We start from the raw sequence: 27,973 nt of genomic DNA on the forward strand, positions 1-27,973 counted from the left end.
TATAAGCAATTAACCTCAATGTATTTTCAGCCTTTAAAGAGGGGGTATGCATTTTTTTAAAGACCTTTTACTGTCCCTCTAGTACACAATAGTAGCTTAACATGATTAACCGCTCAGAAAAAAAATAATTTTTCCTCACACTACAGTTACAAAACCCTTGTTTCAGCCTCTGTCTGAAACATTAAACTTCCGCTGCTGTCTCTTTAAGTCTCCCCCTCTCCACAGACCCCCTTCCCATGACTGCACTGCAAAAAACTGAAATCTTATCAAGTGATTTTGTCTTATTTTCAATAGAAAATGTCTTTGTAGACTTAATATAAGCCACATTCAACTGACCAGTTAAGAAAAGTGTCTTGTTTCAAGTCATTTAAAAGTAAAAATGAGGTCTGAATTTCTTGTAACAAGTTTAAAAAAAATCTGCCAATGGAACAAGAGAAAAGTTACTTGTATCAAGACATAATTTTAGTTTTAGGCAAGTTTTCAAGCAACTTTTTCTTGTTTCATTGGAAGATTTTTTTTTCTTGTTACAAGCGATTTAGACCTAATTTTGTCTTAAAATAATTTGAAACAATACATTTTTTTGGACTTACCAGTTAAATGTGGCTAATATCAAGTATAATTTTTTCAGTGTGGCCAGTTCTTTAGTTTTTCTTTTCTTTTTTCCTTTTTTTCCCCCTAAACTATGCCCCCTGTTGGGAATAGTCTGGAAGTGACCTTTTTTTCCATCTCTTCTCCCAATGTTGTTTTTTTCATGCCTATTGCGAACGGGAGCTGCCAGCTACCCAGCTGGCAGCTCCTAGGTTCATCCCATTTCTGTTTTCCCATGTTTGTTTTCTTATATGTCTTGAAAGGGATGTAACTGAAATGAAATTTACTCCGGGGGATAAATAAAGTATTCTGATTCTGATTCTCCAGAGGCCTGTCAAGAAAAGAGATAGCGACAGACCTTGGTGTTGCCCCCCAACTTGATGTGAATTGATTAGAAAATCCCCATGTGATGACCTCATCCGTTCAGTAAATCTTATGTAGCTCTTGTTCTGTTTTGGAGTGTTTTTCAGCATTTTATAGATGGATCTGAAGATTTCTACTGTGATTATGTACCTGACTTGACTTGGCTGTCTCTTGAAAAGGCTGGTTTATGCCTGACGAGTGGACAAAAGACGTCATTTTCACACCTAAGCCCCCTCCGGCGGTCTTTTCCACACAGAAAATTTCTGCTCCGCACACTCGAAAATTTCTGACCTGCCGGAGACGTGCAGATGTCAGAAGTGGCCTGTGTGACTCTTCACACAGAGATCACTGTGATAATCGAGTGATGAATATATGATGGTGTGAAATTGAGGCCACTGATGGCCGAGAAGAGGAGTTACTTAAAAGAACCTCTAAAATCGGGAAAAATGTGAAAATGTGTTGTAAACAAGGCCAAACTTCTTTGACTCTCGTTTAGTACTCTGGTAAATGTGATACACCGCCCCCTGCAGTTTGGGAATGGACATCAACGGACGCCGCGCAGGTTGTTAAAAAGCATAAAAGCCTTGTGCGCTCTCTCGCACAGCTCTTCTGCATCTCATTTCCGCGCGGCAGATTACAGCCCTAAGGCTCCCCCTTCCCTCTGATTGGCTAGACCTCGGTGTCAGAGGCCCGCCCCTCCAACATTCCATAAGCTAGTTAGAAGATTCTAATGTGATGACCTCATCATTTCAGCAAATCTTGTGACGATCTCATGCTGACAGATCCTTTTGAGAAGTTAACAGACATATTCAGGGATTTCTGCAACAAATGGGTATGTGGTTGTTTGAAAATGGTTGAGTATGAGTACGGTTCCTGTATTTTCCTTGTATTAAATTTGGGAAAACACAACACTCCTTCTTCAATGTAGAAACAGCTACTGTGTTCACCAGTAGTTCCCCAGTTTTGAACATTGAACGTTGAACATTCAATATTCGACTAAAGTATGTTTAAAAGTAACTTTCCTTGGAGCTCTGTTTGGGTCTCCAACATGGACCTTCTGCGTGTGTTGTCATATTTTTGGCTGGACCCCATCTGGATGGCAAAAGAGACACGTTACTGACTGGATGTTTGTTCAGAAATAAATCACTTTAATCAATGACGCTTGATGATAATGTTGGCTGAGTAGTGAAATTGACTGCTTATAAATTTATTCAAAAGGGACAATAAATCCACATAAATGATGTCATCGTGTCTGGATGAGGGAAATAATCCAAATTTGCCAACCTATTTTTTTCTTTATAACATTTACAGGAAATCAAAAAAATTGCCCCAGAAAACTCTGATAAAATGACTCTAGAAAGGAGCCACGTGATTGGCTGGGAGCACCTGACCCCAGAAATAGCCACAGCGATACAGGCGCTAGAATAACAAAGTAAAGTCAGCCAGTAAACAAACTGTGGATCCCTCTTTTTTTTTTGTTGAAGCCCTGTGTTTTGCTGCACTTTGTTCCAGTCTCACACAACACTTGGCTTTGTGAACAACAGTGGCATGGTTCCAGCATATTCATCCACAGTAAAGGGCTATAAAAATCGACTGTAATCATAGCACCTTAAGGCTGTTTCCTGGAGTGTGTAGTCATGCACCTATGAAGTTATAACTCAGATGAAGTGCAAATAATCCCATTTGCTTGGATTGTATTCAGCCAGGTTGTGGTCAAACCACTGGATTTAACGTGGCGCAGGTCTTGCTGTAAAATGTACAAATCCAAAGCACCAATTTTTGCTTCCTCCGTCTCCTCTACCCCTAACATTCTCTCACTAATGGTGCTTCCCTCTGTTGATTTTTCAAAGAAACAAGTATATTTTTTGCATAACAGTTTAACCTCAACTACCCTCCCACTCCTCTGAGGTAAAAATCCCTCAAGAGCATCAACACAGCAACGTCAAGCAGACAAGAATAGTGGACAAATTCATCTCCACCCCATCTTTCACTCATCAGTCATCCCCACATGCAGTGACCTAAACAGAGGCTGCTGAGGTCAAGACCATGCTGTCCGTCTTTGTTACTCCGTTCATGAATAAACAGAGGCCAGTGTGTGGGTGTGCGTGTCCATCAGAGCAGTTACGCGCACACCAAAACACACACACACAAGCGCTCACACAGCCTCGTGCCGACTCCACTGGCATAATTAGAAACATTTGGGATCATTTGCAAAGGGAACACGAGCTCTGATGGGATCCAGATGCACTACTGGGTTTCACTGAAATACAGGAACCCTTATTTACGAGGGGCCATTACTGGCTCCTCACCCAGGGAGGTGTGTGTGTGTGTGCGTGTGTGTGTATGTGTTTCTGTAGGACTGTTCATCGAGACACTAAATGACAGTTTTGGGATGGAACATCTATGTTCAGATCGAGCTCAGCTTTTGTTTTTGTTAGAAAAATAAAGGTTAGTAGTTGTTGAATTCCTGAACACATCATGTGACCTTAAACTTTTTTTGAACCCAACAATAAGAGGCTAGAAACACAAAGGAAGCCTGTAGAGGGCTGAGCTTCTTTTAATGATCAAGAATTCTCAGTAACCGTTACTTTCTTCTCAAGAAAAAAAAAAAAAAAAAAGTTCTGCTGGCATGTGGAGAATCTGCTTTCCCCCAAACTACAAGAATCATTCTGTTCCAGTTTGAGTCACACTTCCTCTTCTCTTGATCAGATGATAGAGAGATCCATCACAGGATTTCCTGTGAAGGAGAAAAAAAACACAATTATCTTCTCTTTTTATTTGCATTATTTGTTATTTGAAACAAAGGATCACAATTTGCTTCACTTTCAAGTTGAGTGTTTTCACTGACAAAACTATGCTGCCACCTTGTGGTGGAGAAATGAAAAGGTAATGAAAGGACATGGTTTACATGATCATCCAAATACTGTGGTTATAGAATAATGTGTAAACAATAATAAGCAAATGAAAATGCTTATATTTACATTAACTTTAAAAATATTATTATTTTTTTTTTTTATAAATTGCTGTTTTAAAGGTTTGACTGCTACAGGTTACCAAACGATTATAAAAAAATACTTAGAGATTAATAAATAACTAAAGTCTTTCAAAATTTTAAATGGACCTAAAATTATTCAATTTTTCTAGGTAAATGAGTATTTTGTCCATGTGATAATTAAGAAAAAAATAAATAAAATATATATATATATATATATATATATATATATATATATATATATATATATATATATATATATTAACCTTGTCCTATAATATAATATAGCAATAATAAAAACAATATGTTTTGATAATAATAATTATACTTTTAATAAAATTATTATTTATTTTACTTTACTTTTATCTTTTTAACCTTCTCTTTTAGTGAATTTATTTTGTCTTTGTTTATATTTTTGTATATACACATAAACTCATTGTCTTTAAATGTTTTCTTTTTTGCTACTGATGTTTTGTTGTTTATTTATTTATTTATTTATTTATTTATACATGCTTTGAAGCCAAGGACAATTTTCCACATTGTATCTAATTAAGTTTATGTTTATGTCATTTTAAATGTTTTTAGCACTAAAAAAAGAATGGCTGTTGTATTAATGTCAAAAATTTGTATTAATTGCAACTTTCTTTGACATTCAACACAAAGATGAAGAAGTTTTCGGCTAATTCCTTGAAAAAAAAAGAGAAACATGCTCATCAGGTCAGTTGTGCCTGAATTTGTCCCTACATGTTAGCCCTGTGACAGACTGGTAACCTGTCCAGGGTGTTCCTTGCCTAGTGCCTTGACAGCTTGCAGCTAATAGCAAATAGCTTTATTTGCTTCACAAGGTATACTAGAATGCTTTGAATATCTAATCTGACAGTTGCAATATGCAGGGCAAATGTCTACCATCAGTGTGTGCTTTTAGTTATGAACTTTTCATTACTGGACTTTTTTTTTTTTGAAAAAAACTCTTTTTTAGCTTATTTTTCTTTGCTTTCTCACATACTAGAGAATTAGAATGCTACATTTAATACATAAGCTACATTTTTATTCAACTTTACCTCAACAAATTCATCCACATCCAGACGCCAACCTCTCTGCTGTCCTGGTCCTCCACTGTGTCTCACGCAGGCCTGAAGCATACAAGACACAACTTTATTTTGAAGAAGCAGCTGACATGAAAATGTTATGTGCCAGAAATGATAATGCCAACAGCAGTATGATTCAGATGCAGAGCAATAGTTTTTGAGAGACGTGTGTGAAGCATCCTCTAAAATCAATATTCATAAATCTGGATATAAATTGTGTCATATCATTTGAAATCAAAGTGTGTTGTGTAAGATATCAAACTGATTTGCATCATGTCAGGTTATTCCTCATTGTTGTGACATCTTTACGTAATCTTAGTGCCTGGGTGCAGTGTTTGAGGTGACTGAAAACATCAGTTAATCCCTTTGGACTGTGGCAACACTTAATAAATGAAACGCCTGTGGCTGATCATTAAGAAGGTCACAAAATGTTGTGTCAAATTAAATCTCATCACTTTCACGCTGTGGAACTTCAGTGACCTCTCTGCAGGGTTGGAGTCCATCAATTATATCACGTCGCTCATTCTGCCTTTGGTCTCTGTCACCATCATCGTGTCCTGATTGATCAAGAAGCACAGTGTCGCTTCTGAACATCCGTCAGTGCTGGGGCTGTACAACACAATGACATCCTTCATGTGCCGTTAAACTGATCAATGGATGGGAGTATCCCTGCAGAACAAACAGAAACAGGTGAGAAAATGAAGGGGCTGCAGATTTGTTCATGTGAGAGTCCTGTTTACAACAAATGTTCAGCAACTGTAAATGCATTAAGCCTGAGGCAGTATTTCTCAGCGTGAGTTCTTGGTAGGATCTGCTCAAACACCCCTACTTTTTTAGAAAATCAATGAAGCATTTTTCTTTGCAAATGCTTGTCATATAATCTAAAAAATCTATTCTGCCTGGTTGCTGGTATGACCATAGACCAAGGGTCCACAATCTGTGGCTCTGGAGCCTCATGCAGCCCTTTGACTTCTTTGCAGTGGCTCCTTAAAGCTTTTGTTCCTTTTTTTTATTGAGATAAAAAAATAAATTGAGATAAAAAAAATTGTTTTTATTACCGATGGTATTTAAGATTTAAGAAATTGACACTAAATTCTGTGTTAACGTTTTGTTGAACTAAATACACATTACCTCTTGCAACAAAGCTTCCAATTTTTTGGGGAGATTTTTACAATTTTTTTTTTTTTCATTTTTGCAATTTTTTTTAAAATTATTCAAATTCCACTTGAAAAAAAATAAAATAAAATATTGCTTTAATTTTTAGAAAATTAACTTTTTTTTGTTTTTCTTTTTTAAACTTGTGGCAAATTTTGGAATTTCAAAATTTTTTGGAAGTTTTGCAAATTTTTGCACATAATTTCTTTTCTTTTAATTTTTAAATTTTATAAATTTTAAAATTTTTGAAACTTTTTGCAACATATTAAAAGTCACACATGAAATGACAAATATTTCAATTTTTGATTTTTATTCTTTTTTCAAAATGTATGAGAATTAAAATACTGAAACCTTACACGTACAATTTCATAAAAACAAAAAAAACTTCTCATTTAGATAATTGTTTACTAGATTTTTACTATCTTTAGAATGTTACACACTTTTTCATCTTTATTCTGAAGCTAAAACACATTTTGTGGCTTCCAAAAGACTTTAATCCGTGTGAGCTAAGGCAAAATGGCTCTTCTCAAACTAAAAGTTGCCGACCCCTGCCAAAGACTGTAAAAAACATGGTCATCTTGCTCAGCCCAGAGTGTGGTCGCCACAAAAACTGCTCCCCCTGGTGGCTGGCTGCAGTATAGGTCAAAAAATCTGGCTCTCCAGTCATTCCAGATGGGCTTTGGTCAAACTTTAAGAAAAATTAATACACATCATAGAAATGTTTCTCACATCCGATTTTTGTGGTGGTTTGAAGATATCATTCGGCTGCCTTGTATTCAAGTCCTCTTTGTTTCTGAAGAGTTTCTTTTTCATTAGTTATGAGAGGTTAAAAACGAGGTATTACGTTACATTGTCGTTCTTGTGTATTTTTTTCAGGGATTGTAAAATAGGTCAGGAGGTAGAGCCAAGAAGAGATGAAACTCTTGAAAAAAAAAATATATTTTCGTCACCCAGCTCCACTAAGATTCTTCCAGAATCTCTCACAGTCTCTTCTGCGCAGACTCTGGCTGCACAACTGCTGCCAATGGCTGCGTCTGTGATGGGGATATTTTAGCTTCAAAACCGTACAATGGTAAATGATGGAGCCACGCTGTCCACTCCATATACAGTCTATGAGTGTGACACCTTTACCCTAATGTGGATGTTTACCTGGTGAAGGCCGACACAGAGTCAGACGAACTTCTGGTGGGGAATTCTTAAACAGCTTTAGCACTTTCTGTAAACAGAAGAAACGAGATGATTAGTAAAATACAAAAATGACATGGTAGGTAGTGAAATATTTTAAGACATGCCCTAAAAACCAATCAAGGTTAAAAAAAAAAAAAACTCATAAAAACAATACAGTCTCATGTATTGTGGATACCATTGTATTTGAATTGATGTTGAAATTGTGTATTGCCCTACATATACACAGCATTATGCTGTATGGTCCAAATATTTACAGGTCTCAGGTCTCATACACGTGTCCTGCCTTTTTAGTCACACTGCATGAGCTATCACATCTACATCTAACTACATGTACTCCAGGTGCAAGACAGCAAATGACTGGAGAGCAGATCTTTCTTTTTAACACTATTTTTCTTTGTTCAGAACAACTTTGTCCAGGATGCAAAGCGATGAGGTAATGCATTCATTTATGGGTAGGCTGCGCTTTTGTTGTAAACATGGTAACGTTGATAAAGTTGTAACATTGGTGAATCCTGGTTATGTCCTGCCAGTCATCTTCCAAGCAGAGCTAACGTAACCTCACTCTTCATTTTATTGATAGACTCCGAGGTCTGAAAAGACCATTGTGGAATAACTGCTGACTGTGGGTTGGAATCAACATTATCACAAACAGTTTAGCTTGTGTTTTTGCCTTTAGCCTGTGCTCTATTACTCTCCCATTATCTTTCTCCTGCTCTATCCTTTGTCTTTTTACCAGTCCAGCTACAGTATCCACCATTACTAAAAAACTAAATCCGAGAAATACTTTTCTTCAGAAAATAGGACAAATGTCTTTTCTCACTGCTAAACTTTGTCAGCCGGCATCATTGGCACTTCTGTCTACCTCAAATTAATCCGGCTCTGGACAACTTGGACAGGGAACCTGGGAATTAGCATTTAGAAATCACCTACTTTGGTGCGGATAATCTTAATTTAGATCATGGATTACAATCAAGCATATGTATAAATATAGAAGTGGGGCTTTTACAAGATCACTTGGACAGTCCTCTCATAGACTTTAACTGTTCACACTGTAAAAAATCGAAATGTAAGCAAGTGTTTGTCTCGTGTTTAGTAAACAAAAAAAGTCTCATATGAGCCACAATCCCATGAGAAGTCAAGAAAAATGTTGTACCATAACAATTTTCCTCACAAAAGTCTTATAATAAGACAGTTTTCACTAAAATAAGACATTGACACTTTCTGTTTTTGTAGTTTAACATTGTTCTATTGTAAAGACAATCACATTGGTGCATGTGCTTATGGATTTGAGGATTTAACTCCTAAAAGTGAATCAAATATGTCCGTATAGGCCATTATGATAGTTTTTCTTTTAAGCTGGTTTTGTCACAAAAGATTGATTTTGTATCCCATCTATCATAAATCATCGTCACAAGGCACTGGTGATAAGTTTCAGCTCCATATCTACACATGTGAACTGATGCGCTTCTCACAGCTCTTTACAGCAGAGGGGGAGATGCTGACAGCTCATCACCCAAACTGAATCAAAAACAAGAGCTAACTCCATCAAGCTGCACTGCACTTTTTTTTGCCCCAACTTCAACAGAATAAAAACAAATCAGGTGAATAATCTTGGAAAGACTCTTCAATTGTTTCTTCTTCTATCTCTTCAGGTGTTTAAACCCTAACAAGTAAAGAAAAGCATAACCAACCTTTTTAAGTAACTCTAATAGACTTAATTTGAAATCTGCACATACAGGATAGGACATCTCCTTGAGTGACTCGCCGTTGATGGCCAACAGGACATCCCCCTCCTGGATCTTGCCGCTCTGCTGGGCCGGCTGGTCTGGGAAAAGCTCCTTAATCCGGACCAGGCTGCCAAAGTCCCGGGTGGGTGGATCCAGCTCGCACATTATAAAGCTGAAGCCCAGGCCGTTGGAACTCTTAGTCAGAGTCACTTCCTGGGTGTTGTCTGAGGGTGAAGAGTTGGTTTTTGGTTTGCCATGATAGGATGATGTTAAAAATGGAAATGAGAGGGGAAGAATAGAGTGGGACAAGAGGAGAGGAGGTGGAGAGAAGAGATAGAGCTTTTTATCTTGTTGAGTTTGATTGTTGCTTTAAAAAAAAAGGAAAGAAAAAGGAAAGAAAAAACATTATAAAAAAGTAATGAGGTTTTCTTCCTTGAACTTCCTCACTCATACCTAGTACATAACACACAATAAAACTCAAACCACGTTAGTCTAGTACAAAAGGATTCTATGACAGCTCAGCCGAGCCACCAAACAACAGTCACAACACAGTAAGTGGGACACCCATGGATCTACATCAGGGTCAGGGTGTTGGAGGTGAGTTATTTTGTCAGAAAATACTTTTTTTAAAAAAAAATCCTGTGCAGATAGACTTATTCATTTGTATTTCTTTATTTACTTTTTGCAAATGGTGATTTTCTGTACTAGGTCCTTCTGGAAATAAATATCCATATTTGCTTCCTTATTGTGGGTAAGATCAAGATTTCTCAAAAATTCCTGTAAGACTAAGGCAGGTGGTTGGTAGTGGACCTGAAAAAAGGCAAGAAACAGCTAGTTTTTACAAACTTTTACTCTGAAAATTCTTGTCTTGAAGCTTTAGTCTTTAAGATATTTAAAAACTTTACCCACCCCCCATTTCTTTTTTTTCATCAGCAACGTAGGCTTTTACCTTTTCCCCGATTATGGACACAATAAGGCAACAGATTGTGAGTTGTCACACAATATTGCTGTTGAAAAAGTAACAAAGGAATAATGTAGCCAGATACATTATGGATGGATAAGAGAAAGCACCTATAACTCTTTGTTTACCAAGTCAATACACTGTAAAAAAAACCTGAAACCTTATGAAGTGTTTTTTGTCTTAGTTTAAGTAAAAATTGTCACGTTGGACTTGATATGAGCCACATTCAACCGGCCAGTCCATAAAAAAATGTCTTGTTTCAAGTTATTACGAGACAAAAATGAGGTCTGAATTGCTTGTAACAAGTAAAAAAAAATCTGCCAATGGAACAAGAAAAAAATTGCTCAAAAAGGTTCTTAAAACTAGAATAATGTCTTAATACAATTAACTTTTATCTTGTTCCATTGGCTGATTTTTGTACTTGTTACAAGCAATTCAGACCTCATTTTTGTCTTAAAGACTTGAAACAGAACAATTTTCTAGACTGTTCAGGCGAATGTGGCTCATATTTAGTCCAAAAAGACATTTTCTACTGAAACTACCACAAAAAATTTTTTTGATAAGATTTCAGTTTTTTGCAGTGTACATTTTAGAGTTTTGCCATGGTTAGCTTAAGGTGGGCACCCTGTAGCCATAAGCAAAGAGGCTAAAGACTCGCCTCTTTGCCTTATCTTAACTAGAACAAAGCAAGGATGAATTCAGCATTTCCAATATGGCCTCAGTTGATGGAGGGCCTCAAAGTTTGTATCAGAGAACAAATGGGTGATGTCATCAAGACCATGCAGGAAACAGCAGGAATACCTGTATGAGCTCTCCTTCACCTGTATGTCAGTATTTACTTTAGCTGCCAAGTCATTCACTGTTGTGGTTTGTAAATGCTTCATGCCTGTTGTCCTCAATTTTTTTTTCACTTTGTCTCTTTTACTCAGCTCCTATTGTGTTTTAACATGTGTTCTTGGGACAAAGTTTACATTTCGAATATCATCCATGTTTTGACCTAATGTTTGAAAATAGTAAGTTTAAAAAAATAAAATAAAGTAGAGCGCTGATAGATGCTAAAGTTTGTGCTTCAGTGCCAACAGGAAGAAATTAATCATTTCAAACTCTAGCAACCAATCAGAATCAAGCATTTAACAGCAGGATGATTAGTAAGAAAGCCATGTAATAAGACAGCGATATCAGTCACGTCAAGGAGCTCTGGCCAATAATTTGATGTGAGTGACTAAAATTCTTGCTATGGAGAACCTAACCTTTAATCTTTCCTGATGACTCATGCCAGACACCTTTTCTTTTCTTCCATGCCATTATTTAAACAAAGTAATCATGATGAAGAATAGACTGTTTGGGATAACATCAGTTTTTCTCTGTGTTTCCTGCCTGTGTGAGAGGGAAGCGAACAGATGTCAGACTGGGAGGGAGAGGCAAATGGATAAGGAAGACCAGAGGGGATAAGAAGAAGAAGGTCAGGGTCAGTAAGGAAGATCAGGATGAGGAAAAGGAAGTGTGTGAAAGTTCACCTTGAAGCAGACAGGCTAGCCTTGTCGGACATTAAAGCACAAAACAGCTTAGAGTCGACTGGACAGGTTCTCTCACGCAGGTCCTTCCTCAGTAGTGTAAGGTGTTGGGACATAACGCTCTGTCTCTCTGAGGGAACTGCAGATCGATCTATTGGCAAAATTTAGGCATTATTTAAAGTTTGCAAGAGCGCTAATGCTCTGCAAATATTTCTGAGCAGTTCCCAGAAAGAGATCCTGGGCTAAAGAAGTTTGCTAGCCCCTAGCCTGTATGCATTTTGTGTTAGAAGACGGTTGCTGCAGTCCTAAGCTGTAGTCTCCTACCGTCGTTGACAAAGCTGTAAATCCTGGCCGATTCAGAGTTTGTGCTAGGAGGTGTGCTGATAGTGGAGCAGCTATTGATCCTTAGCCGACGGATGCTCTGATTAGATCCAACGCTGCTACCGTCCAGGCTGAGTGAAACCCTGGGTACGCTCACTGGCTGCCGCTCTACAGTCAAGGTTACCACCTGGAGGAAGGGAGGAGAGGAAACGACAAGAATGTTATTCTTAAGACTGGGAAGCTACAAGGGTCTGTTGGAAAAAAAGGAATAAGAAAGTGTGGAGAAAAGCATGGGGAGGGCAGAAGGGCCGGGTCGTATAGAAAAGTACAAGGGCTGTAATAGAGAAGAGCTTACACAGTAAGGATCAAAAGTAAAATTTGAAAAGTACAACCTTGAAACATGGCTGGGCAACACTGTGAACACTGCAAAAACTCTAAACTTATCAAGTCTTTTTAACTCGCTTAGAATGGGTAAAAAACAGGAAAAAATAAAAATCATATATATATATATATATATATATATATATATATATATATATATATATATATATATATATATATATATATATATATATATATATATAAATATATATAAATATATATAAATGATTTTTATTTTGATGCTTCATGTCAGAAGAAAATAAATTCTTATATTTGCTTATTTGCTGTTTTTTTCTTGAAATAGGATATTTATCCAGACCTTTAGGTAAATGCAACACTTATCATGTCTAATACAACATACTTTTACAATATATAAGCTTATTAAAAATATGGATATAGCAGTAGCAATTGGTATATTGGAATAAAAGTAACATGCAAGTGCAAAAAAGTGCAGCTACCTGTCAACCACTAGAAGCTGACTACAAAAGTCAGTCCTGTGTTACAACAAAGCATCAACCTCCTGTTTACAAAAAAATCCTATTTACAAGTGCAAAAATACCCCTTTTTTTAATAACGTGTAGGTTTTTAATTTATAAAACGTATGAGTTTTTGACCACGTAATAGCAAAAAGTCAAAAGGTTCATCTCTGTACCAAACTTGAACAAAGCTGGGTTGAGTTCAGTGTTTCCACAGATGATGATAGGCTGAAAAAGCCCATATCAGAAACAAATGGGTGATGTCATAGAGACTACATCCATATATTATCCATATATTATACAGTCTGTGTTTAAAACTCGTAACTTGACAGCAGAAATGGATTTACAGCCTTGTTTTAAAAACGAATTTGATCTTTGTCCTTATTTCACAACACATTCATTGAGAGAGTAAGACAGCTAGGAGAAAAACATAAATCTGGAATGGGGCATGGCTGGTTTTTGTTTCTAGGATCTAGATTGAGTCAACAAAAATGTGAGTAATGTTGAGTAATAATGACACAAAAATGGGTGAATTAGGGTGCAGGTACTGCTGATAGATTTTTTGTTTCTTTCCATATGAGGCTACCCCTCAAGCCTCTTTCCTCTAATGCACTACCTATGCTCACCTTTTTTTCCCCCTGCTCTATCCACTGTCCTGTCCTCTCATGTAAAGGTTTTAAAAAGCCATAAAAACAACTGTAAAAAATAGCATTAATAATAAATTGTATGACTTTGATAATGACTGTTCAAACTGGGAACTGCATCAGGTTATAGGACCACATAAATAAGAGGACCACTTGAGTTAAAACTATCTTTTCTTCTATGATATGAGTGTTTTGCACACTGACACAGCAGAATTCCATTTCACACTTTACCTCCCCCGTCTTGCTCAGGCAGCTCACAGCCTGTTGGTGGGTGAAGCCTTGAAAACTAATTCCATCCACCTCTAGCAGTCTGTCACCTGTAATAAAGAAAGCTGTTAACAAATAAACAAACATATTTTTCCTCTCCTATATTTCACCCCTGATGAAATTACACTGCATCATCAGTTGGTTTCTATTTCTGGCCTGGAATATCATTCTCTCCCTCGCTCTGCCCTGAAAGTGTCAGCTTGGGGCCAAAATACACTCAGCAAGTTCTTCCGTCAAAATGAGTGTTAAATTTCATTGACATGGTGTTAAAGAGAGTGTTGTTTGTCCAATCAGGGAGCTGTTATGGCTTTGGGCAAGATACTCAAAAATAAATCTTACGTGTAAAATGAAATGATATGCTGTTTGATCTTATTTTGTTCAGAGTGTTCAGGATAAAATCAACTTTGAGTCTTCTGTATGTCATATTTTCAATGATTAATGGTGTATTACTGACACCCTATAGCCTTATTAATAGATTTGGTCCACTGGAAGAATTACTGAAGCTTGATGGAAACTTAAATTTCTGTGAAGCTTACAACATTTTAATTTAAAATAACTCAAGTCTGTAGTGTTGCTTGCTGAATTACCTGTACGTAAGCGTCCATCTCTCTCAGCAGCCCCTCCTGGAACAAGACTTCTGATATAAATCCCCTGCAAGTTGGTGTTGACACCACCCTGATGGATTAATTGATTAATTAAATTCAGAACATGTTGATGATATAAAGTTTTGTGCTAAAGCATATTTTTGTAAAGTTCAGCTCCTAGAATGCAGGTAATCAATGACAGTCAGGTGACGCAGACCATTCTCTCCGTCTCTAATCTCATTGGCTGTTAATCAGATTGAGAAGGGTGGACTTCGAGACCCACTGCTGGAGTCTAGTTTTTGTACGCCCCTTCCATGTTTCCAATCAATGCTTGCATCCAACCCCTCACATATTTTGCAGTCTCTTACAGTTAATTTAAACTTTTTTTTTAACTGGGAATAAGATTTTCTTCTTCTGTCAATGTTCAACACGGCTACCACTGAAAAGTGTCACAAGCATTTAGAGGATCATGGGACACTAACAGTTAACTTTCGTTCAATCCACTTAAGCTTTCACCGGAAAGTCAGGCTTACAGTATAAACTGATTTAGTGACAAAAGCAGCTTGTTAACACATGGAGAGAGAAGTTTAACTGATGGCACCAGCTAAACCTATGTTAAACTGCCAGCCTTCTCATTTACATTACTGCTAAAGGTTTGCAACAGCAGGTGGAGATACTTGAGTTCAAGTTTTGAGCAAATTTCAGTTCAGATTTTTTTGTTTTTCCTCACACACTTACTGAGATGCTGATGCCCAGACTCCCTGAGATCTTTGTGAGCTCGACAGTGATCTCCTCCGGCCTTGAACAGTTAAGAGGGCTGTCCTGAAAGCAACACTGGAGTCAGTACATGGTTTCAATAAAATCCATACTAATGTAAATTTAAACAGTTATGACTAATTGAATCAATCAAAAGCAGAAGAAAAAAAAACATATACTCTGCTAAGACTGTTAAAATCCCTTTTGATGTTAAATACAATTAAAGGAACTTATGACAGAAGTATGTTGCTTGTGTAAATAACATGGATTTGGGTTAAGGATACTGTGTCGAAAAGGTCATGAAAGGTCACCCTTAAATTAGGTCAAGGTCAGATGACTCAGACACACATCAACAGCTTCGTCTTTCTACCTGTGCTCCAACGATCCGCACTTCTCGTGGGACAGAAAGCCTGTTGCCCATCTTTGGTGTCATCATGACAGAAACAATCTCATCCAGGCTGTCCTCTCCCAGCCTGCCGTCTGCCAGCAGTGGGCTGTGGGGCTCGTAGTTCCTCAACACAGAAGAACGCACGCCAATGGGGCTGAGACGGACTGTAGATTAAACAAAAAAAATAAAAATAAAAAAAATAAAAAAAACGATGGTGATGAGATTCCTTATGTCAGAGCAGAACAGATTCATTGACTGATCTGAAGAGGCCACTCATGGCTTCAGAGTGACATTTCCCCTCTCTTTCCTCCTCTACACTGTTAATTCATAACAGAATGCTGCAGGGGCTGCAATTCTCAGCAGAGCTATTGATCATGATGTCACATCCTGTCCTTATTTAAATCCAATGACTTATTCACAAGCAACTTCAATGAAAAATCAGCACTTGGATTAATCACAATGATAAGAACTTGCTATCATGACCAAAGTCAATTTGATGGGTGCTGAATAACTGAACACTTTTATGTGGATAGCCAGTTAAAAAAAAAGCAAATCTATTTTATTTTTTTTTTTTTTTTTTGTAAACGAATAAGGAGAAAACAGGGGGCAGTATAGGGTTGATAGGTAGGACTGAATATGTTAAGGAAGCATTGTTCTTCATGCAGGACAAGAAAGTCTTACCCTGAACTGTAGTTAACAGTCTGATATATAAACCATTGTTTTTTACCTCATGCAACCAATCCAAGCTCTGTCTAACAGTAAGGTGGTGTAGCAGCATCATTTAAAACGTCTTCTCACTTGCTGACAGCCGATAACTGGTTAAAATCTGAGAATGTTCCCACCTTTGATTGTCCTTTGAATCTGAATTTATTAAATTTACATCACTCGAAGGCTTGTTTTTGACTCTTGTTATTGCATTCAGACATGCTGGCTTTTTGCATTTTCTATTTTGTTTGTTGCGTTGTTCTGATGCTATAACGCTAAATAAATCCAGGCTGGTGTCCACAGCCTTTTTATGATCTTCTGCCTTTTTCTGTAAATAGTTTGACCAATTAAAGTCTAGTTCTGAAACATTATCATTAAATGAATCATTAATTTTTGCAAGTTGTGTGCTGGATTACTGTTTTGATCAAAATGTAATGAGGAAAAAAGCTCAGTGGTCGATTAGCCATGACAGGGGAAGACAGCACTTTGTCTTTTCTGTTCAGTCAAACCGTGCACCAGCTTGGCTTTGGTTTGGAGCTTTGAACAGTGTTAATGTGTGGAGAAGGAACTTTTTTATGGCTTTGAGAGCAAAACAAAGCAACAGAAACCCTCAGATGAACTCGTAGGATGGTGATACAAACAACAACACAACACTTTTGTCACACCACGTCTCACCCAATAGACAGTTTGGCAGTACAAGAAGTAGTTAGAACTACTGGAGAAAAGTCTGACACTGCAAAACTGAAATCTAAGCTGGTGTTAATTGCTAATTTTTTACTTATTTATTTTTTAATGTCTTTTTAGACTTAATATTAGCTGCACTCACCCGACGAGTAGAGCAAAATGTATTATTTCTAAATATTTACAGACAGGTTTGGGCTGAAATTTCTTTAACAAACTGCCAATAAGGTAAGAAAAAATTGCTTCATCACATCTCTTAAAATCTGTCTTACTAAAAGAATCTAGTACATGTTGCTTACCCAATTGATCGATTTTTTTTCACTCTTACACTGTAAACCCCTAAATTCAAATTACTCAATTGGGTTAAACCACAAATACTTTAAATTTGTTAGAAAGTTCAATTTCGTTAAATGTCTGAGTTTTCAGTGTTGAAAATGATGATACTGAGTAGATTGAACTTTTGTTACTGTTTAAATAAGAACAACTTAAAATCATCAGTTTTTACAGTGATATGCAAAATTTTTTAACATTACTTAATATTTTGATTTGTAACATTTAGGAAGCAGGATTATTTGATTAAAGACATTCAGTAGAATGATTTTCCATAATAATCGTAACTACTGAAGATGTTGAGTTAAATTCACTTAAGTTTTCATATTTCATTACTTAGTTTTTTTTAGGTAACCGGTTTACAAGCATTTTTCAAGTAAACTCAACTTTTACGGCTTTCCAGTGTACTAGCTTTTGAGATGTTGTTTTTGTCTTTGCATAAATTGAAATGAAACATTTTTCTGGACTTATCAGTGAATGCGGCTCAGTTATTGTACTGTAATTGTGCAAAGAAGGAGGGAAAGTTTTAAAATTTGGTAAAAATTAGAGCAGGTTCATCTGTAGAATGAAGCAGAATACAAAACCACTGACATTATACACTAACAAATGAGGGCAAGGGATCACTGCTCAGTATTGTTTCATACAGACAATACACACACACACATACACACACCTTTTGGCTGTGAGATAATGAGCTGCACTTCCTCAGGGCTGTTCTGCATGACCTCTGCTGCCTCGCTGAAAGTGACGCCCTCCAGGCTGATGTGGTTCAGAGAGATCAGGCGACCACCTGTGGGTAAAGGTCACGGTGAAAGGGTGCAGGTGTGCAGGGGCCAGAGAGTTAAGAGGGCTCACCGCCATCTGTGGCTGCTAAGACCTGTGGGTGAACCCTCTCTGACACCTTACACACCTACTCTCTCGGCTCCTTCACACTTTCTGGCAGCACACACTCTAAAACCAACCCCCTAAAAATAGAACATGATGCTCCAGCAAGAACACCTACAAGCAGATTAGATGCACCCTGTGGAGCAGTCTGCAACAAAGTTAGGTGTTTGCTGTTTTAATTAAAAACATAGGATCTGACAACCATGCTGATGAAGTTTTAGGGATAATATTTAAAAATAAACCTGGAGAGAAGAAACTGAATCAGTAAGTGGAGTGGAGATATAAATTGAAGCACAGTTTTCAACCTGGTCTGATGCGTCCGTCCTTATCAGCAGGTCCACCAGGCACAATGGAAGCAACAAAGATGCCCAAATCGTAATGTCCGACAGTGTCCTCCCCCACTATCACTATACCTGTGTGACAAAAACATACGTGTTAGGAAAGCAATCTAGTACATTTTTAAAACATCTGATCCTAAATTTGCTAGTGTATTTTGCTAGCTATAGAGCCCAGCTTAGCATCCAAGCTACGATTTGTATGTTAAGTTTTTTTGATTGGTCATAGAATTGAAACCAGATAAGATAGATTACACAAATCCAGTTTAAAGCGTAAACCGAGGTTGTTCACATTGCTTCCTACATTGAATACACATAATTATGTTTTTACATTTACTTTTTTGAGCCATGACATCTCATTTTATTGTTTCTGGGAATTTCTTTTTCGCAATTTATTAGTTATTCTGGACAAATGTCGATGCATTTAATTTAAGTTTGGGGTATAAGGCTTGTACTGATGTAGAGCAAAAGTTTCATGCAAACAAATGACACTACAGCATATAAAAAAGCATAGATAATCTTTGGAAAGCTTGGCATGGTGGCTCATAAAGGGTTAAAGTGTTTTTTTAAATATTTGAAGTACAAACATAAGAACACATGAAGTATTGTGGTGGCGCACTTCAAAACATCCTGAACACTTAGATTTATGTTTCAAGAGAAAATGAAATGGCGGTTTTTAGAATTCCCAAACATTCCAGTTCACAAACTCCTTAAATGTTTCTGCACGATGGTTTTTTTTAGCTTACCAAGGCCAAGCTTTGGGTCTTTCCTCAGGGAAACACAAATGACTTCTCTCTCCGACGAAGGCCCGAGCTTTGTTGGAGTGTCTGCAAGATACAAAGAAGAAAAACAAAATAAACCAGGAGTTCAAAATGATTTGATTAAGCTACACTGTTCATCTATTTGTAATATGATTAATATCATTAATGAAATCAGATACAAAAGTGCTTTGAATTAGGCAAGTTTTCTTTCAGTGTTGGACCAAACTTGCTGAAAAGTGGACTTGACTACACCAGGTGTAAGGTCATTATTCAGAGGAGGCGCCAACAGCAGTCATTGTTATACCTCTGGCAGCTGGGGAGCCCGAGGGTGCTTCAGATCCACTCTTCTGAGAGCAGGATGGGGAACGCATACCAAGGCTGCTACGCTGGCTGCTGGAACAGGTGCTGTGGATTTGAAAAGAAGGAGGCAGCAGTTTTATCTCTGTGATGCAGTTCCAGCTTGTCATCTCTGAGAGGACAAGGCTTTTACACACATGTATGTCTTATAGCAGAAGAAGACGTAGCTTGAGTATGAAACAGTTGCAAAAATGGATGTTGCACTATTTAAAAAAATGGAAAGTGTTTTGGCCATATTTTTAGTAAAAAATGTCTTTTTAGACTCAAAACAAGCTAAATTCATCTGACTAGCCTAGAAAAATGTCTTGTTTCAAGTTGTTTAAAGACAAAAATGAGGTCTGAATTGCTGGAAACAAGTTAAAAAAAAAATCTGCCAATGGAACTAGAGAAAAGTTACTTGTATTAAGACATTATTTCAGTTCCAAGTAAATTTTCTCGTAATTTTTTCTTGCTGTTGTTTTAAAAGACATTTTCTACTGAAAATAAGACAAAAGCACTTGATAAGAATTCCATTTCAGTGTTCTTTGTTTCTGTGCATGTAAGAGTGAATGATAACTGTTAGATGAGTACCTCTGCTCATTGAGGCTCTGCCGCTGCTGTTTGATGCGAGCCTCGATCCTTGCTGCGACATCATCACACAACTTTGAGAGGGACTCATCCTGAGGCGTGGTCAGACCGCTGTCGTCCTGAGGCGTCTCTGAACATGAGAAGGACTTCAGTTGGCTGCTCTGAGCCCGACACACTGCTGAATACTGCACGATGTTCTCCTCTGGAGGTGTACATCAGAAACACAGAGGAAACAGTCAAACCCAAAACCCAGGAAAAGTAGTGTTTTGTCTTTTATCTGGTGTCTGAGAAGATTTCAACCACTAACACTGGTTTAGGACTGACCTGAGGCTAGGCTGTGGCTGAGCTGGCGAGAGCTCATCTCATTGTTGAACTTGTGTTGGGCTGAGCAAAGGTTACACAGGTATTTGGCTATCTTTGATCTCTCTGTGATGAAGGTGTACTTCTTGTTGCTGCCCCTGCTCTCCAATATAAATTTGCGACGCTGCATGAACACAAAGGAAATCTTTTCAGGGTAAACCACACAAAGAAAACAATTGTATTTTGTAGCAATGGGTGCATGATTCACACTGTTAAATCCTTGCACTTACACTTGATGAGATTGTCGCAGTCTCCCTCCAGAAGAAATTCTGGCTGGTTGACCTGCAGCCATCTTTGACCTCATAGATTGTGACTCCTTTGGCACAAACCCCGAGGATAATCTCCCCTTCTGAAGGCTTTTTCTCACGCATCACTCGGTGGAAGAAAACACCGTATTCAGGCAGCTGTTGACACACCTAAAGTCCACAATGGGAACTATACTTAATAAGATTACAACAATAGTTGTACATTTTAGGATTTACTTGTAATCATGGACAAGCAAATGTCTTGTTTCAAGTTGTTTAAAGACAAAAATGAGGTAGAACAAGAGGAAAGTTACTTATTTTGACACATTATTCTAGTTTCAAGCAAATTTTCAAGTAAATTTTTCTTGTTCATTTGGCAGTTTTTTTTTTTTTTTTTTACTTCTTTCAAGCGATTCAGACCTCATTTTTGTCTTTAAACAACCTGGACTGGTCAGGTGAATGTGTTTCATTTTTTTCCACTGAAAACAAGACAAAAACACTTGATAAGATTTTAGTTTTTTTGCAGTGTGCTTTTCAACCTTGAGGAACTCCAGCTCCGATTCGTCAGCAAGCATCTGAGCGTTGTTGTTGTGAAGTCGTAGCAGCTCCCCCTGAATGTACGGCAAGGCACGTTTCTCCATCACACTCTTGGAGACATACTGGTCAGGGCGGTAGTAGTTCCTACCATACACCTAAACATAATGGATCAAACAGGTAACAATTTATCTTTAATGAGCATGAATTTAGGGTTGCACTGCTGTGATAAAATAAAAACGAGCAAAGACTTGAAAACTTTTATATGTAAAAGGCAGACAGTTGTTTTTGACTTGTGTGTTCAAATGTGTGACCTTGAAAATTGGCAACACATTAACAACATAAACACCAAGGATGACTCCAGGTCTTAATCATAAATATTAAAGTGGTTTTAATAACTATCTAAGGCTGAAAGTGTCCATACTGATCAAAATATTGTGTGATAATAATAAAAAACAACATTTTGATGCATTGTATTTCTCCAAAAGCCTGAACCTTTGTCCTTAGAACAAAGCAAGTTTCAGTTCAAACAAGGCAAAAAAAATGGGTCTTCGGCCTCTTTTCAGGCAGCTACAGAGTGCCCCTCTGCCAGTCATGTCAGCCATGCCCTTATAAAAGCAAAAACCACCCCATGTACACTGTGTGCCAATCAAGAAATAAGCTACTCAGACCCAGGCTGTTTTTTTTAAAGGTCCCATATTATGCAAAAATCACTTTAAGTCTTTCAGTGAAATTTGTGGGTCTTTGGCTTTCCTCCCAGCCCACAAAATGTGATATTTAATGACAAATCCTGTATTCAGTAGTGCTTGTGAATGTAAAATCCTGACCTAAGATGAGCTGTTTGGATTTTGGGGATATGCCGATGTCAGCGATTCCCTTTTTTGACCAATCAGGAGCAAGTCTGACCTGATTGGTCCACTGGAGCAGATACCCCCGCACCCCCTACCCGCCCACTCCCCTCCCCACTGCTGAAGATAAATCTTTCCAGCAGTGGGGAGGAGAATGCCAAAGTTGCAGAGCCATCACTGCTTTGTTTTTGGCTGTAAACATCCACAGAGTTTCATGCACAAACTACCCATCTTGGAAGAAGACAAGACTAAGTGTCTAGAGTTCATTTATCAAGGAAATGTGCCAGCTACACTCAGTAAAACTGTGCATATGTGTGCTAGTCACTTCACGGCCGACTGCTTTTCCAACTTTGGACAGTACAACAGAGGGCTAGCGAATAGACTGGCCCTGAATCCAGGCACATTACCAACAATCCACCATCAAACCTCGGAGCTGGAAATGTGAGTATTTTAAATGCTGTGTGCTGTGGAGCAGATGTAAGAGCTTTTCCTCAGTGTCCCCCCTGTCTCTGTGTTAGCTTCAGGATGCTAACTTTAGCTGCGGTTAGCCTGTTGTTTTAGCCTGTAATGTTACGGTAAATGAGCTTCGCTGTTTTCTAAACATTGTGCACTCGGAGCTCGTGGCACCGCTCTCAGTGACGCAGAAGAGCAGGGCGGTATCAGCGGTGGCTAATTTACATATGAAGACCACGCCCACTAAATCAGAGCATTCTGAACAGAGGGGCTATGAGAGCCTGGAAACAATGCTGCTGTGCTTGATTTATTGGCTTTTTGGACCAAAACATGTTACAACCATTTCATGAAGACATCAATGATCCATATTAAACTGCTGAAAAGGAGCAGAATATGGGACCTTTAATATATACACTTGCTTGTGTATGAGGTTTCTGGCTGAATCTCGGAGAAACTGCAGTTTTAAAGCATAAACTTTATTTCTCACGGCTTGAGATCTTGAGATTGCTGCCAGTAATTTTCAAGGCAGGAGGAGTCTATGGTCTCATTTCCTGCCTGAGATTCATAATATGCTTTCTTTGTTGTGCTGTGAACTTTGTGTTGTTGTTTTTTTAATTATGTTTCATTTACTCAAACTTCTAAAGTTCAGTTATTATGATGTATTTCTTTAATCCACACGAGTTATTCAAATTCAGAGTGTACAACCTCAGTTATTGTGTCTCCATACTCCGCCTGCAGCGCTAGAGCTCCCAGGTACAGCGCGGTCTCCTCATGGCAGGACAGCCTGTCCTCCAAAAGGTCTCTCCTGAGCTGAAGGTAATACTGGTGGCGGGTCTGTTTGTGCCTGACAGAGAAAGACAAACAGATTTAAAAGATCGTCATATAACATATTTGGTCAGTAATGTTCTTTTTTGTGATACAAATGGGACTTACAAAAGTAGCGAAATGTCATTAACAAAAAATTTGATCCTGAAGAAAAGGACAAAGGTGGTTGTAGGCACTTTCTTCCAGCTATCTGGAGCAACTTTGGAAATCTTGGTATCATTGTCCACAAAGAAAAACTCATTATCTGAAGGGAGAAAACAGAAAAGACAGAAAGGAATCAGTGAGTTCATGAGAAAAAAAATGTTTTTTTGCTTGTTTTTCTTCATATGGTGCTTTGTAATGAATCACAGATCAGAATTTTCAAGCTTCGGTGTGTATATGTGTCCCCACCAGGTCTTTGTTATTGAGCTCTATTAGGTCACTAGGGACTTTCTAACTCAGTCTTCAACGTTCCTCACCATCAATATAAGCAAGGCCAAAGTAGAAATGTTCCATCAGGTTGGAGTGAGCCACAATCATGTCAAAGACGTCCCCTCCTCTGGATCTCACCTCACACTTGACCAGGATGCTCTGACCATTTGGCATCACCACACTGAGCTCTCTCTGAGTGGTTGGAGATTTTCCTTTCTTTGACTATTAGCAAGAGGAAAAAATTCAGAACACAGTTCTATGAAAAGTTCAGATTTTATGATTGCTGATCAATGCTTTGTTGTACCTCTTAGATAAGGCACGTTCTTTTCACAAAGTTGAGTAGAGGCAAGAAACATACCACAATGGATCCAGGGAGCTCCAAGACCACCAGTGGCTCATCTAACATCCTGATAAACTCTGGACCCATGTCCTGCATCGAAGAATTATGAAACAAAAATGACTTCTGCTCCTAAAAACAATGAACAATGTGTAACCGGATTCAGTGAGCTTTGTCTGTTTGAAAGTGTAGCAAGGAGAGAAGTGTCTGAACCAACATTTCTATTGATAGCTAGCAAAGAGTGACTCCAAAGGTTCAAAAAAAGAAAACAGATTGTATGAACTATATGAGAGAATGACCCTTTAACCAACTTGACCTAAAAAAAAAAAAAAAAATCAAGCGTAGCATTAGTTCAGGCAAGCCACGACGTCAAGCCTTAACAACACAGCTGTCATCATCGGTGCAGATCAGCTGATGGCTCGGCTGAATCCCGTGTCCCCTTCCTATTGGAAAACTGTTTTCAGAGTGGGCTATTTAAACTGCTCTATCCCAACCTACTTCCTGCTTCCTCTGCTGGCACTTTGCAACCCACCTCCACCCTAGCTCCTCCCGTCATTTTATTCATGTTTGCTCTGCTCTGCCGATCATGATGGCTCATGATGGGCAGGAAGGTGTGCTCTTCCTGCCTCAGGCTTTCCACGCAAGCACGTGGAAGAGCAAGGAGTCCCAGAACAAAGCCATACCGCCAAATGAAACTGTGCAAGTAAATACAGATTATTTTGACAAAGTGGTCCTGACTGAAATAAGTTTTGTTTGGCTGTTTCGCGCCATCTTAGAGGTGTTAATGATGTCTGTTCATGGATTAATTTCCAACTATGGCAAAGGGAATCCCAGTATGCTTTGGGATTAGGCTGTCTAGTGGTTTAGCTTTGCTGGGGACCAGGCAACCATCCAGCCAACCGGTCCAAAAATGGAATTCCTGGATAGACAGACTGGTAATCTGGCATTTGGTCTGGTTTAATGCTGGACTTGAAGGTTCCATACTCAGAGGGATACATAACACTAGAAACCTGGGTCTAAAAAAGGCTGATATGCCAGTTGATTCTCAGGGGTCAAATAGATGAAAATGGATTAAAATAAAATAGAAAGCGCAGACCTAATTGCAAATATTGACAAAAAAAAGAGTTCAGGTGAAAATTGCATGCAATGGCTCTTTTAAACTGATAAGGCTAAAATTCTACTCCTACCCATTCCTTTTGTACATCATGTCACCATGATGTTTTTTATATAGTTATCTGACTTACTTTTGCTTTCTTGTCAGTCAGGGTCACCGTAGAACCAAACTGTGCGAGCGACCTCGAGTTGGAGTTTCGATTGCCATCCATGAAAGGACTGCAAGGGCTTCGATTCAACTGCTGCCAGCTGGTATAACTCTCTCTGTGTCGACTCACAGAGGGAGTCCTGGGACAGACAGGTTTTCCATTATCAGTCTGAGGAAGGTGAGATCTCACACTCATGATGCCATGACTCAGACGCACGGAAAATTCTGATGGAGGAAATCTCTTCTAAGGGTGTTAGGCTTTACACGTTAACTGTCTTTTTGCTTGAGTTAAAGCATTTGGCAGTTATAGTGTATTTTATTAGGGTTAGGTGAGAAAGGTGAGGTGAGAAAAACACCTTCTTACCGTATGGGCTCGCATGTATAGGATGCTCCCGAGAACGTTCTGGAAATCCTCTTCGAAGCCCATGTTGAGTTACTAAATGAGCCTCCTGGGAAAGAAATTAGAATGTATTACTGCATGCTAATGTGACACTGTTTACATATGACTTGGAAATATGTGTAAAAAGCAATAGTTTTGCTTTCTACACATTAACAAATGCTTATTCATTTTTGTGCTGAGAGTTGAATGAGAGGGTTGAAAACTGTTCTCATTTTATATAGTAAATTTAAAGTTATAATGAGGAGTTGTCAGCCTCCACTAAAAGCCAGGGAGCAGCTAGCCTAGCTCTCCAAGGAGTAAAATATCAATATCACTCAGTTTTAAACACCCTGTATTTGAATCAGAGCCAAACTATACATGTTCTGTCAGCTTGTCAGTGGACATAGCTAAGCTAGCTGTTACACCCAGTTCCCTGCTATAAGCTTCGAATTAGCCTACTTAAAATTCATGCTAACAGGCCTCATTTAACAGCAGAGACTTACTAGAAACATTTTATGAATTCATTTTTTCTTTTCTTTTTTTTAAATGTCACCTTGTGTTTATATTAGGGCTTTCATACCTTTGTTTCGCCTGGTTTAGTAGTCCTTTTCTTGTACTTCTTTAGCTAGCTGCTTCCTGTTTGTTGACTTAACTTACTAGCTGCTAAAGATAGCTTGCACCAATTTTAGTGATTTCATTTTTTTTTAGCATACTGCAAGACAAAAAGAGTTGTATGTTTTCTAAATTGCTAAACAATGGCTCCTTGAAATCAAATTTACTCTGTGCAGACTTCATTGGAGATAAAATAAATATGCTAGCTTTGTAACAGCATGTGAGCATAGAGCATGTAATATCAAAGAAAGAGCTAGTATTTAGCTGTGCTGAAGTGACATTTGTTTGTCTTTTTACTTTTTAATAAATGTGCTGTAGTTTAGCAGACTGTCTAGCCTGAAAAGAGACGTTATTATACTGTCTCCTGGGAATGTCTGATACGTTGCTTTCTAAAAAAGTCAAGGTACACTAGTTCCTCTGTACCTTGTTTTTTTCTACTGAATCAACAGATATCTCAGAGTGCTGTCTTACTGTGTAATCTGTCCCTGACGATTTGACTGCGGTCTGTAAGTGGTGATCCATTTTCACTCACAGACACATGATCCACCTGCAAAGATATATCTGTCAAGCTCAGTGGAACATATATTTGGTCCTATCAGAAAAGTAAATACTATAATATAACGAAAACTAGATTAACTTTGTCAGCTTAAAATGCACTTACTGAGTTTCTGAAGACTTCTTCTACCAGCTGCCTGACCAGCTGTTCAGCAGGAGGCAGCATCGCGACTTTATGGTGAACCTCACAGGTCTCCAGCACTGTCAGGAGGTCATTCCTCCGAACCACTACATCCTCACACATGCTCAGCAGCAATCCCTCAAGCTCTGCACTGAGCTGTACTGGCTGGGAGAAAACACAACAGGCAAAATGGGTGATGCAAAAGACCTTAAAATGTGTGAGGAAGAAAGCAATGGAACAGGGTTTTACCTGGTTTTGAGGCAGATGATAGTCAACACACCAATAAAGAGTCATCCCCAGTGAGTAAACAACCATCTGTGAAGCAAAGGAATGATTTACTTATCAGTTATGAATGAAAAATTAATCTTGAAGCCTCTTCTTTTGTATTTTTAAAGTCTAAGGTGTGAAAGTCTTTTTCTGCATTGTGGATGTCCTCATAACAAGTCAAAGTTTTCCAACCTTTTCCGTTGCATTCCTGGAGGATGAAGTGTGTCCCTGCTGCGCTTCAGGAGCTGTGAATGAGGCCACGTCTTCATATCGGGCACAACTTTTGAAGGCCACACTCCCATTGGCTGAGAGTAGCACTGAGCCTGGACTCAGCACACTGCACATGTTACCTGAACCTGGAACCCAGAAAGTAGAGCAGACACTTGTGACATTTAACAACTCACAAGATTTATTTACCTCTTCAGATCCTATTAGTGAGAACACATTATGATGCCAGGGTTAAAACATGAAGCCTAAGATGCTTCTGACCAAGGTAAGGCTAATTTCAACCTTTTAATGCCAAACAGTGATTACCTTCTTTGGAAATGTCCAGTAAGGCCTCTGTGCTGGCGAGCAGCAGACACCAGACCTCGTCCTCATCCAGTGGGGAACCCCGAGCCTCCAACACTTCAGTCAGGGTCACAAATGTACCCATCCTGCTGGGAGACACACAAATGCAACACGTATGCACAATTTGTCCATAGTGCAGGGGTGGCCAACCAGTCAGAGACCAAGAGCCACGAAAAATACT

General features: G+C 38.4%; 1 protein-coding gene across 1 annotated transcript; it reads right to left on the bottom strand.

The window, feature by feature from the left end:
* Nucleotides 1-3,572: 3,572 nt before the first annotated feature.
* frmpd2 (FERM and PDZ domain containing 2) lies at nucleotides 3,573-27,877 on the bottom strand. The gene is made up of 27 exons (XM_074663717.1): nucleotides 27,757-27,877; nucleotides 27,415-27,578; nucleotides 27,205-27,270; nucleotides 26,941-27,120; nucleotides 26,751-26,826; nucleotides 25,653-25,737; nucleotides 25,272-25,428; nucleotides 24,049-24,120; nucleotides 23,738-23,912; nucleotides 23,388-23,523; nucleotides 23,160-23,298; nucleotides 21,159-21,311; nucleotides 20,605-20,790; nucleotides 20,339-20,498; nucleotides 19,076-19,156; nucleotides 18,300-18,407; nucleotides 17,783-17,899; nucleotides 15,376-15,557; nucleotides 14,988-15,071; nucleotides 14,253-14,340; nucleotides 13,630-13,715; nucleotides 11,901-12,084; nucleotides 9,111-9,325; nucleotides 7,336-7,402; nucleotides 5,512-5,700; nucleotides 5,005-5,076; nucleotides 3,573-3,688 (listed from the first exon to the last, which is right to left on the bottom strand). The coding sequence occupies exons 1-25, from the start codon at nucleotides 27,875-27,877 to the stop codon at nucleotides 5,663-5,665; spliced, it is 3,120 nt and encodes a 1,039-aa protein (XP_074519818.1). The 3' UTR covers nucleotides 3,573-3,688; nucleotides 5,005-5,076; nucleotides 5,512-5,662.
* Between the last annotated feature and the right edge of the window lie 96 nt (nucleotides 27,878-27,973).

This window comes from Halichoeres trimaculatus, unplaced genomic scaffold, assembly GCF_033239565.1.
Source record: "Halichoeres trimaculatus isolate MK-OKI-2021-1 unplaced genomic scaffold, fHalTri1.1 fHalTri1_scaffold_23, whole genome shotgun sequence".
In the NCBI taxonomy this organism is placed as follows: Eukaryota; Metazoa; Chordata; class Actinopteri; order Labriformes; family Labridae; genus Halichoeres; species Halichoeres trimaculatus.

What these genes read in the sequence shown, in the direction of transcription:
- frmpd2 (XM_074663717.1), bottom strand. Translation starts at nt 27,877, where the DNA reads ATGGGTACATTTGTGACCCTGACTGAAGTGTTGGAGGCTCGGGGTTCC. An exon ending in ATCATCTGCCTCAAAACCAG is followed by an intron (nt 27,121 to 27,204) that starts GTAAAACCCTGT and finishes GTTTTCTCCCAG; the next exon opens with CCAGTACAGCTCAGTGCAGA. An exon ending in AATGACATTTCGCTACTTTT is followed by an intron (nt 23,299 to 23,387) that starts GTAAGTCCCATT and finishes TTTCTCTGTCAG; the next exon opens with GCACAAACAGACCCGCCACC.